This window comes from Patagioenas fasciata, chromosome 5, assembly GCF_037038585.1.
Source record: "Patagioenas fasciata isolate bPatFas1 chromosome 5, bPatFas1.hap1, whole genome shotgun sequence".
In the NCBI taxonomy this organism is placed as follows: domain Eukaryota; kingdom Metazoa; phylum Chordata; class Aves; order Columbiformes; family Columbidae; genus Patagioenas; species Patagioenas fasciata.
In genome coordinates, this window is record NC_092524.1 from 41,978,616 (window position 1) to 41,990,916 (window position 12,301).

Below are 12,301 nucleotides of genomic sequence, written 5' to 3' on the forward strand. Positions count from 1 at the left end.
TGCAGCAGTGGGGACACGTGATTAAGGGCATCATTTTTAACTATTCTAGCCTAACTCTCTGTCAGGGGATTGCTGAGTCAAGCAGACCAAGACCAAAATTTGAATTACATAAAAGGTGATTCTGTCGTAGGGAGTGGCCTTTGTTTTCCCAAGCAAACCCACTGGTTGCTGCGCAGCGCCCTTAGTTCTGTGGGAGCAGCGGCGGTTCTGAGGGGCGGAGGGCGGCCGGCCGGCAGGGGGCGCGCTGCTCCCCGCGGGACGGCGTTTCCCTCCGGCGGGAACCGGCGCGGCCTGAGCAGCGCTGGGGAAAGCCCGGCATTAACCACGTGAAATACACTTACCCAACGCTGTCACGGCCAGGATGTCCCAACGCGGACTTATTTTAGGTTTGCTTTGTTTTGTTTGTTTGTTTGTTTTTTAAAGCAGAAAATTTCTGTGGATATCTGCCTATTAAATGCATGTGATAATAAGAGGTTTCTTGCAAATACATAGAAAGTTATAGCATAGATATTATATAGGTATGAGCAGAGTCTTCATGTGAATTCACTATGGTGATAATAAAATTAATTATTTCAGAATGTGTATTTAATCAAACAATGCACTTTAATTTTAACACTACTCAAAATCCACTCAACCTATTTTCTTTACATTCCAGTCTCCCCTCCCCCCCCCCCCAGCCCACTATTTGGCTCCTGTAATTAAACTATTTGTTTACAGGATAGTATTTGAGTGCTGAATTAATAGATGACTTTGTAATGCATATATGTTTTTTTCTAGTAAGGAAAAAAAATTCATGCAGTAGTAACAAACATCTAGAAGAATTTAGACAATAATGGTTTCCCAAACTGACTAATTATAGTGTGAAGGCTAAGTTTTTTGAACTGTTTTGTCGTCCTCCTATGCAGCTTTCCTAATTATTAGGGTTTGATTCTAGGCGTCTTTACCTTTGCTGTTGAGTGAGTCAGAAGGCTTCAGTTGCTATAGATAAGGTGTTAATGCTGTTCATGCATGTTTCTTAATGCTAAAATGTGTCAATAACGCTGGAGATGCCAGTTAGAATTGATTTGGGTTATCTTGCAATGACAGCACAGCTGAGGCAGATCAGCTGAGAAGACGAGGGAATAAGGCTTTAAAAGTCTTACTGTTTTTCAAGTAAAAAATGAGTGAAATTTAAAATATTTTTAAACATAGGCCACTTAGAATGTTTTCTTTTCATCAAATAACTATATACTTAATTTGAAGAAAATAAAAATTGTTACTTTTTTTTTTCTTTAAGTATTACATGTGGAGTTAATTACCTGCACCCTGAGTCTTGAAATCATTGAAAGCCTAGGGCAGATGTCAGAGATACTGATGTGAAAGATGGAGCACGTTTATAACAATTTGGCATACTGTGAAAGCCGGGAGGCATCTTGTAGAGATGTATTAGTGTTTGGGATTCCGTTTCGGATTTTGGTAATTTATATTTTTCTACTATTTATTTATTTATTTTTTTTAACAGGATACATAATGTGCAAGAAGGCCAAACAAGTTTGTATTACTGGTATCTGATGATTTAGAAATCTGACCAGGACCTACTGCAGACTGTTGTGGAAAAAAAGTGCCAGAGAAGTTCTGTGGCTGATAGAAAATTAGAAGATCTTCATATGAAGGAAAAGGGTTGTTAAACCAGTAGAAGAGTGAGTGTTTAAAACAAGTTGCATTTCTAGGCTAGAGAGTGAGAAAACTGCAGTGATACTTTTTCAGCTCTAATCCAGTTTACAGCTAGGCACTTAAATAGTGTGCAGCTGAAAGAGTTAGAGATTAGGGATTAAAAGATGGCTATTCAGTGTGTCAGTATGTCAGATGAGAAATCCAGAGCCTATACTGATTTTAAGTTCCCTTTTGTCCTGTGTGTTGCTGCTTGTGGTTTGGGATTAGCTCTAAGTCTATAATGACATTAAAAGGATAAATTGAGAGTCCTGGTGGTGGATTAAGAGGACCAGCTTTAAAAATAACTGGTATCTTCAGTTAGCAAAGGTGGAATTTCTGTCTCTGAAGTGGGCTGCAGCTGCTGAATATCAGGAGTGCTTCTAATATAGGGAATCCTTCACCATCTAGAACGACGACAGCTCATTAACCTGTGCCTCTGTTTCTCTCAGGCTGAACACCAGGGAATTCTGGTCATCTGCAGAGTTTACTTCAAAGTAAAATACCATCTGGTAATGTCTAGTGGGGATACATACGCCCTACCAAGTATGGCAAAAGTCTCAGAAAAGATAAGCAAAAATGAAATTTATGCTGTTAAGGAGCCTCTGGATGTTTAACAGTAACATAGGCTGGGTTGATTGACAGCTATTTATAGTAGCTTTTTGTGGGCTGATTTTTTTTTTTTTTTTCCCTTCTTGCTGTTGTCATGAAGTTTTTTATCAGATTTGTTTCTCGAGGAAGCATTTAGCAACTTTGAAGAAATCAATTAATATCACCAGGTTCTCCACTGAACACAGAAGTGTGTATGGAGGGGTCCTCTGTGGTATAAGAATGGAACTGGTTGCATTTGGTTGAAAAACCTGTTAGTGGAAAATGTAGTTGATTTCACAGTTAATATTACCTGAAAGACAAAAAGAGAACCTATATGAAGTGTGTTGGAGAGATGAAACAATTTTTGAGTGTCTGCTAAAATAGTTAACAATAGGAAAGATATGGATCATTTTGTCATTAGCATGTCACCTGTACAAGGACCACGTATAGTAAAACTCACCTGTGTAAGAGAACAAACATAATAGCAATTGAATAATTTTGAAACTGCACGAGGGAAAGCAAAGGATGTTAAGTTTACGTGATGTGTACAAGACCTTTCTGTGCCAATATATAGAGGGACTGTGTCTAATATGACCTTCAACAATTTTATTTTTTTTTCCCAAAAGGATTTATTGCAACTAATTTCAGAGCTTGAAAATCATTACATTGTACATCTGCCACTCACAAGGCAGCGGCCAAGTTCGAAGGCTAAACTGAACTTTAATTATGTTGAGAATCTTGCCAGAGAAGTTAAAGAAAAGGATCTTTGTTGTGAGGTTATCTAGGCCTGTAATTTGTACACTGCACAAAATGAAGCTGTAGGATTCTCATATTTCAGGCATATATGCAAAAATATGGTTTTTATCTCTTGATGTAGCATTTGATTTTCTTGTAAATACAGAACCTTGTACTTGGTGACTGTGAAAACTTGTTGTCATTTCTTAGTGTAGGTGATAGAAGTTTCTAAATTGGAATGAAAACTTTGCTGTATTTGTGCTGGGGTAAGAGATGCAGTGATTATGTAGATATACCTTATGCTGAATATTTGTCAGAAATCTTTGGACAGGTCTAATTGGGCAAATTAATATCTTGTTGAGAAGATTAATGGTAGTGAAGTAAAAAGTATGATGTAGTCAATGAAGTAGAAATTATGCTGTAGTCCATGGTGTAAAAGCAGAAGATGAAAAGGAACTCTAGTTGTTAGTTATAGTTGGGGACAGAGTTTTTGGAAGGGTGTGTTATGACAGGACAAGGCGTAATGGTTTTAAACTAAAGCAGGAGGGATTCAGGCTAGACGTGAGGAAGACATTTTTTACACTGAGGGTGATAAAATGCTGGACAGGTTGCCCAGAGAGGTGATAGATGCCCCATCTCTGGAAACATTCAAGGCTGGGCTGGATGGGGTTCTGAGCAACATGATCTAGGTGAAGATGTTATGCATGTGTTTTAGGATTTGTTTTAATACAGCAGTACTTTGAAAGATGTACCGATTTACATGTGGGTTATATGGATGAAAATGCAATTTATTAAAATTGAATTTAATTTTGTATTTAATCCAGATGCACGGGTTACAATAATAAACTTCACTTAGCATGAGAAGTGTCTGGTGTTGATAATTCTGATGAACAGTTTGATGTGGTACGATCCAGGTGTATACAAATTATGTTGTCTCTTGGGGTTTTAAAACATTGTAAATTCTTCAAGAGCTGATCTGAACTGTGCTGTGCCTGTCTTCAAAGATCCCATGGTATCTGCCATAATGCTTTTCCAAGATTATTAACCTTGAGTAAAGGGTTACTAGTGTTCTAGGGATGCTTATGTACTTCAAATGCAGAGGTAGTTGAGAGAAACAAAACTCAAACCCTTTGGTTTATTGGGCCAATGCTTTCTGTATAAGCTGATACTTTTAGGCAGTGTGAACTCTTTTTACCTAACATATTGAGTTGCTTGATGAAGGAAAAAATACTCTACCTTAGGCTATCTTCAGTGAGGTTCTGTCAGTGATTTAGAGAGTTTTTTTCTGAAAGACCTTTCTCCTATAATCTGATAAAAAGCACCATGGCTGTAGGAGCACTTGTGCTGTCATTAAGAAGATTTGTAGAAGCTGGAGAATCTGTTAATTATTTTTCTGTTTGAAGACAGCTGTTTTGTTGGAGCATATCCATAAACAAAAGCAGTGCCTCTCAGAAACAAGCATCTTTCTTACTTTTGAGGAAGGGTGTAAATTTTTTTGAGAAACTGTCAGGATTATTGTATTAGCTTGAAACAAAGATTAGCTTTGTAATTTGGAGTAGTAGCTGGATTTGCAGCATCCTCCTGGATAACTGAGGGATATTTTTCTCCAGTATGCATGTATTTTTTCTTAATTTCAGGAAATTTGGTACACTTATGGATATGCTCCTGCTGACTCCTAGGAAAAAGTGGCCTGTGGTGATGAACATCTTACTATGCCTAGGAGGTTGTGAATTCAATCTGATTAATTTAGATCATCCTAAATCTGCAGTCCCCTTAGGCTGAAAATAGAACTGTAGTGAGTTGTGAGATGATTGTAGTAAGTCAGTCAGTGGATAGTCACGATCCTTGTTTGGGTGAAAAAAACCCTCAAAAAGTTGAGGGAAGGGGTGTCAGCCAGGTTTAAAACACTGTGTAGGATTTTCTGCAAATATTTACTTTCATTTGAGAAGTAATTAGGTGGCACAGCCCTTAGATGATGTTTTGATGGGTTCGATTAGCTGCTGACACAGATAAAGGGACTGAGTCATGAATCTTTCTAATCTGCTAAAATATGCATTTTGTACAAGAACAAAGAAGCTCTCATACTGTTGTTGATGTCTTTGAAAACTAGTGTAAAAATGGGTCTTTTCAATCTTTCTGAAATTGCAGCTTTCGTACACTGTGCAAGAAGTAGAATAATTTGTCAGAGTAACTCCTGAACTTTTTTGTAATGGCTTTCACAAGATGATATAAAGAAATACTAAAATACCTGAGATAATCCGTGTAATTACATATGCTTTGCTCTGTTTAATAAAAAAGGATATTGAATAAGGAACCCCAATTTGATTGATTTTTATAGTAAAAACATATTTTTCGAAGTGTCTTCAGGGTTGACTATCAATAGCTTAAAAAAAGAAGAGAGGAAAAGAAAGAAACGCCCACAGAAAAACAAACCCCAAACCAAAAATATTACTTTTTAGTAAAAAGGGTCAGTCTTGCTTATCAGGTGTCTAGGCTTCTATGGTTTAGTTTCTTTATCGTAATTGAATTTCAGATTTATTTAAAGTAGTGACCTGAATACGTAGGTTTTTAATGTGAGTACATTTCTGTTTAACAAAACAAACAAACTGACCGTGATGCCACAGAATGTACGTCCTGTTTAGAAATCCTGTTGAAGGGTAGAGATGTTGTAGACTTGCATTAAAAGCCTGATTATACTCTTTTTCCAACCAGAAACTTGATCGTTACCACTGAGCCTTTGGCTTTCTCTCATTCTTTCTCATCAGAACTGTGATAACAAAATGGCTTAATACATGATACCAAATCATGAAAGCTTCATCCAGAAAAAGAGGTGCGCAATTTGAAACACCAACAGTGAAAATCTGATCTGGCATTATTGGAAAAGCTCCAGTTGCTGCCTTAACCTTTCAAACAAGCTCTTAAACATACTTGCTTGCAATTTTGCAAAATGTTGAATACAGTTAGCTTATATTAGAGGAACTTGACGTTCAGCACTTCGAAGTGCTTGCTCATTAGTACTTAATTTGCGGAGCTTGGTAATTGGTAGTGTGTCTTACCATCTGTAGGAAAATAGTTTAATTTCTACAAAATATGTATGTATATCTATAAAAAAAGCATATAGAAATGAACCTTGTAAGTCTAAACTACATAGTTATAATTTTTATTTAAAGTTTATTGCCTAATGTACCATATGTAGTTGAATAAACCCATTTTTTAGCATTCTTTGGTGTAAGTGCATTTGGTTAAAATGTTATACCTGCTTAATTGGCTTCAGAGACTTGCATTTCAGTATTTTCAAGATATCTCCAAGAGTTTACTTTCACCACTTAAATGGAAGATAAAAATATTTCTTATGTTTTTGATGTTCCTTGTAGTCACTAGTACAATTCAAATTGCATTAATTTGACTATACTTAGAAACGTTGCTTGGTTGTTATGCAATGAAATTTCATACCTTTTAGAAAAAATTAAAATACTATTTCTGTGTAAATGTACACGGAGTAGAGAGATCACTGCTTATAATGTTTGTTAGTATAAAGTCTGTGGTCTACATTGTAAGTAAGAAAATGTGCAAGTGAGGATTCTGCATATCAAGAATCTACATTTTGTGAAGACGTCTGGCTCAACTAGTAGAGGCATTGTTATCTTTCATGCTTCAATTGCAATTTAGAGAGAAAGGAAACAGTGATGACTTCTGTCGAAAATCAAGATAATATTTTCATTTCGATGGGCAGTTTTGATATTCTACTCAACTAGTAATTTATACAGGAAGATAGACATTTTGACAAATACTTTTTTGTGTTTGTTTCCCTACACAGACAAAAGAAGTTGGTTTACTTGATGTAGACATATATGGGCCTTCAATTCCAAAGATGATGAACTTAAAAGGAAACCCAGAATTAACACCAAGTAAGTGCAAGTGATTTTTCTTGCTGTCTTTTTTGTCCAGGGGTAAGCATGGACCACTGATAGGTGCTTCTTTGGTGTGACACAGAAGGAATGCAAACAGGAGAAGATGACTTAATGTATTTTAAAAATTATTTTTAGAAATGAGGTTGCTTTCAAAGCTGCCTTGTACAACTAGGAGCAAATTCAGGGTAGTGGGGTTTTTTTAATATTGGCCCACAGTCTTTGGGAGTTTCATGGGTTATTACTAAAGACACTGGAAAGGGTAGCTAGGAAACAAAGATTATCATCAGTAGTTTTAAATTTGCTATATAGGATGCCACTATAGAAGACATTCAAATTAAAACCCAAAAAACGTTAGTCTAGGAAATGAAAGAAGGATCAGAACAGTAGCTTATATAAAATGTCATTGAAAAGATTGTATTTGATCTCTTTCTTCAGCCATACATCCCAGGCCACTTGATTCCTTTTTATTTGAAGTTGTGTGTTTAGGAATGCAGTGGTGGTGGCTTCACCACCAGAAGGTAAAGACAGTTAAACAAACCTCCTGTTTTTCCTTTTGCTAGGAAGGGTTCTGGTCTGGGGAAAAGTAAATTTAGGTATGCGAGTCTGGAGAGAAGCAAGGAAGACCTAAAGTAGAAAGGCTGCATTGTCGGTTTACCTTTCAGAGATTTAGCTTCCACCCAGGCCAGCTGAGGTGAAACTGAAGAGTGACTTTATCCTGATACCCTGTTCATGTGATGTTTGAGTGTAAGGGAGTGTGCTTTTTGGGGAATGGTAGGGACACTGGGGCAACAGGATTTGTTTAATGCTTTGTTTTGCCTGTTCTGTGATAAAGTACATATAATTATAAAAATGAAAAACAGTCCCACACTTTTATTTGGTTTATGTGGCAAGGCTTTTGTAGCAGCAGTGCTACAGGGGTGGCTTCTGTGAGAAGCTACTAGAAGCTTCCCCTGTATGTGACAGATACAAGGCCAGCCATCTCCAAGATGGATATACCACTGGCCAAGGCTGAGCCCATCAGCGATGGTGGTAGCGCCTCTGCAATAATGTATTTAAGAACGGGGGGAAAGAAGACTGCACAACTACAGATGCAGGAGAGGAGTGAGAATATGTGAAAGAACTCTGCAGACACCAAGGTCACTGAAGGAGGGCAGGAGGTGCTCCAGGTGCCAGAGCAGAGATTCCCCTGCAGCCTGAGGTGCAGACCATGGTGGGGGCGGCTGTCCCCCTGCAGCACATGGAGGTCCACCCTGAAGCACAGAGCTGTCTCCAGCCTGTGGAGGACCCCATGCCACAGCAGGTAGATTTCCAAAAGAGCTGTGACCCTGTGGGAAGGCTGTGTTGGAGCAGGGTCCTGGCAGGACCTGTGGACCCATGGAGAGAGGAGCCCAGGCTGGAGCAGGTTTGCTGGCAGGACTCGAGACCCTGTGGGGGGGACCCAGGCTGGAGCACTCTGTTCCTGAGGGACTGCACCCCATGGAAGGGACCCAGGCTGGAGCAGTTTGGGAGGAACTGCAGCCCGTGGGAAGGACTCATGTTGGAGAAGGTTGTGAAGGAGAACCATCTCCCATGGCAGGGACCCCAGGCTGAAGCAGGGAAAGAGTGTGAGGAGTCCTTCTCCTGAGGAGGATCTGCAGAAACAATGTGTGATGAACTGACTGCAGCCCCCGTCCTTGCCCCCATGTGCTACTCAGGGGAGGAGGTAGAGAAGTCAGCTCAAGGGAATCAAATTAAGCATGGGGAGAAGAAAGGCATGGGGAGAAGGTGTTTTATGATTTGGTTTTATTTCTCATTACCCTACTCTGATTTGATTGGTAATATATTAAACTAATTTCCCCAAGTTGAGTCTGTTTTGCCCATTACAGTAGTTGCTGAGTGATCTGTTGTGGCGCTTATCTTGACCGACAAGCCTTTTGTTATATGTTCTCTCATCCGTCCAGCTGAGGAGGGGAGTGATGGAGTGGCTTCGATGGGTACCTGGCGTCCAGGCAGGGTCAGCTCACAGCAGTGCCTACATATTGAAAAGTACTAGGATCCTACTGAAGAAAGTATGAACTAGCAACACTTGTTGACAGGGAGGGACTAAGGACATGTACCAAATGAAACAAGACATAAAAGGGCTTCAGTGAAATAATAAACTTTCAATGCCTATTAATGTTTGTGGGTAGCAATTACTAGGTAAAAGGAAAGTTAAATATTCCTTCCACTTCCTTTCATGCCATGATCTTTGTGTGTCATAGAATAGTTGGAAAGGATCTTCAAATGTCACCTAATCCAACCCCCTGCAATAAGCAGGGACATTTTCAACTAGATCAGGTTGCTCAGAGCCCTGTCCAGCCTGGCCTTGGATGTCTCCAGGAACGGGGCATCTACCACCTCTCTGGGCAACCTGGGCCAGTGTTTCACCACCCTCATTGTAAAAAATTTCTTCCTTTTATGTTGCCTGAATCTATCCTTTTACAGTTTAGAACCATTACTCCTTGTCCTACCGCAACAGGCCCTGCTAAAAAGTCTGTCCCCATCTTTCTTATAGGCCCCTTTTAAGTACTGAAAGGCTGCAAAAAGGTCTGGATGGACTGTTCTCTTTTTCCAGGCTGAACAACTCCAGCTCCCTCAGCCTGTCCTCACAGGAGAGGTGTTCCAGCTCTCTACAGCTCCTGTGCTGTTGTAGAATGTGCATTTGTAACTGGTGTTAATTTGTGCAGGTGTATGGGTGTTGTGGTGGTGGTTGTTCTATACATTCTTGCTTTGTATAAAGCATACAGAATGAAGCAGTGCCAGTGTCTTTAAAGGGAGGTTGTTGAGCTTGCAACATTAGCCTCTGAAAAATTATTTAGTGGCCAACTGAAGATTTCTTACTTCTGTCTCCTTATGCCACATGCCATATACTCTGGATAAAGAAAAGGTAGCATATTTTCGAATGTGCTTATACAGACAACTGTCAAATTGAGTTCTTTTTGCATTTAAATACCTGGCTTACAAATATGGACTTCATTTAGGTTAATTTCTAAGAGAGACTGAGGGCACTTGGTTTTATTTTTTGGAGTCAAAGGCTAATTCTGTTGTGTAATAAATAAATGAACCCTCTCATGTATCATCAGTAGAGTTTGACTTCCTGATACAAATGGAAGTCTTCTTGTGTTCTCCTGTGCTTTGTGCCCTGTCGAGGGTGTGTGTCACACAGGCTGTGTTTTCCTGTAACAGATTCTTTCCTGATGAATTTTGCATTTGAAGTGTGTTATGCAATACAAGCACAAAAGGAACTAGATTGTGGTGTTCTTGATCTCTCTCCTCTTTGCCTTTTTATATGATGTTGGCTTTTTCCTTTCTAAAGGAGATCAAGTAAAAATTTGATTGTCCTTTTTTTTTTTTCCCCACTCGCTATCTGAAAAACTGATCAGATAAGTTTGAAATTCTTATACGTTTTGCTGTGTATTTTTTCAGTCCATACCAAATTTAAATCCATGTAATGAACCACAAATAAGAAGCAAGTTGCTCAGTCTGTTTCGTATGGTCATACAAATTACCTTGCTAGGAATGCAAGAACTTAAGAGTACATTCAGTCAGATATTAGGGCAGCTCAATTTTGTTTGTATATAAATTTTAGTGACTGTATATGTTTTTTGTATACAACTGAAAATTCACTATAAGCTTCTGTTTTAAGATGTTTTGGGAGTTGTTAAAAATACATAGTTCAATGTAATAGAAAGAAATTGGAGGATTTCCCTGAATTGAAATCGCTGCTGTTCACTTGTAAGCACTAACGTTTTGATCGGTAAAATGTATTCTTTCTACATTTGTGTGAAATGTACAAGCAAATATTACCAGGATTTAAGAACGTACCTAATTTTTCAACTGACAGAAAACAAATTTGTGTATTTCAAAAGCTTGGCACATTACGCACATCTACTGAGAAACTAATGTTCAGACAAGTACAGAATTTGTATTTCAGGAATTCTGTTCACTTCTCTGTGTGCTTGTAACTCGTGAGTTGGTGAAGCTGTAGAGTTAACAGCAATGAAAATGCTGGCAAAGTAGCTGACGTTAAGATGATTTCATTGTGAAAATAGGAATTTGGAGGGCATAGGAAGCTTTGATTGTGAACTTCAAGAATTCCTTTAGTCTGTGACAGATAGGAAGAGCTTGCAAGGAAGTGATTCATCATAGGTGCATATATATACATACATGTATAGATATAAAAATATATATGACCCTTGCATTTTGGTGTGCTGAGGTTTAGTGTTATTTTCCTATTTCTTACTACATTTTCAATAATAAAACATAAACTGTGAACAAATATTGTTTATGCAGTAACTGAGCAAAATCAGGCAGTTCTGTGTTAAATACAATGCATTAACAATCTGTAGCTAACAATAAGTCAGCTAAAACATTTTTTTTAATAGCAGAGCAATGAAAAATAGTGTTTAAAGTCTATTGTTGTCTTCAGTGTGAGGCCTGGATTTGAGAATAAATCTGTAAGGTAATCCTGGGAGGTTCTGAGGACTCTTGCACTGTGATATCTATTTCTTTTCTCACATGTAGCAGTTGAAAAGGGATTAGGAGGCCCTGATACCATACAGAATAAATCCGTGAAACAATTATTACTTTTGAGTAGAAATTATTATGGTTATGTTATAATTTTTCAAAAATTAATTAGGAGTTCTTAGTGAGGAGAGAGTCTGTATAAATGGAAGATACTCCATTAATGTAATTTTGCAAACTATACTACATTGGGAAGGCTGCTAAGGTTTAATGAAGTGTCATTCAAAATACTTTAACTGAATGGTCAGGGAAAAATTGGTTCATAAGTTCACAACTGAATTTTATTAGCTAATGGAGGATTATCTAACTATGGAATAAATATTAATTTCAACTACAGTGTATACACAGAACAATGCTTATAACACAAGTAACAAAAGCATTACCTATATTTCCTCAAATAATTTACTTAAAAGCAGTTTGCTGGCTTAGTGAACTACATAACTTATTTTTTTCTTTTTTTTTTTTTTCAATCTACTGTTTGAACTAGTTGGCAGAGAGCAAAAGCTATTATATTGCCAAAAAGATATTGATAAATATAACTTTTCTTCACTTAAATTATTGTGAAGGTTCTGGTGGGCTTTTTTTCTTCATGACAGTTGGGTGCTTTCTTATTATTTCAAAGCTTTGCCATTTTATGATATTCTCTGTGTCTTTTTTTATTTTTTAATAAAACAGTATATTCAAAAGATCGGTAGTGAGCATATGTTCTCTAAGTTTGGAATTTCTGAGAGAAGGATAGCAGTAGTTGTGTCTGACCCCATTGAATCTAATAATATTGCAGGAGCTGTAGTAATGAAATTACTGATAAAATTCTAAAGTCAGAAATGGACATC

At 37.9% G+C, this 12,301-nt stretch overlaps 1 protein-coding gene across 5 annotated transcripts in view; it reads left to right on the top strand.

The window, feature by feature from the left end:
• Positions 1-12,301, top strand: part of NUBPL (NUBP iron-sulfur cluster assembly factor, mitochondrial) — an 84,439-nt gene that overhangs the window by 10,747 nt on the left and 61,391 nt on the right. For 4 of the 5 annotated variants that reach the window (XM_065840184.2, XM_065840185.2, XM_065840187.2 and 1 more), the window contains one exon: positions 6,833-6,923. The exons of the other annotated variant lie outside the window; for it this stretch is intronic. In XM_065840184.2, the coding sequence (XP_065696256.1) occupies positions 6,833-6,923 (91 nt within the window). Of the gene's footprint in view, positions 1-6,832; positions 6,924-12,301 lie in introns of those variants that run through there. 5 annotated transcript variants of the gene reach the window in all.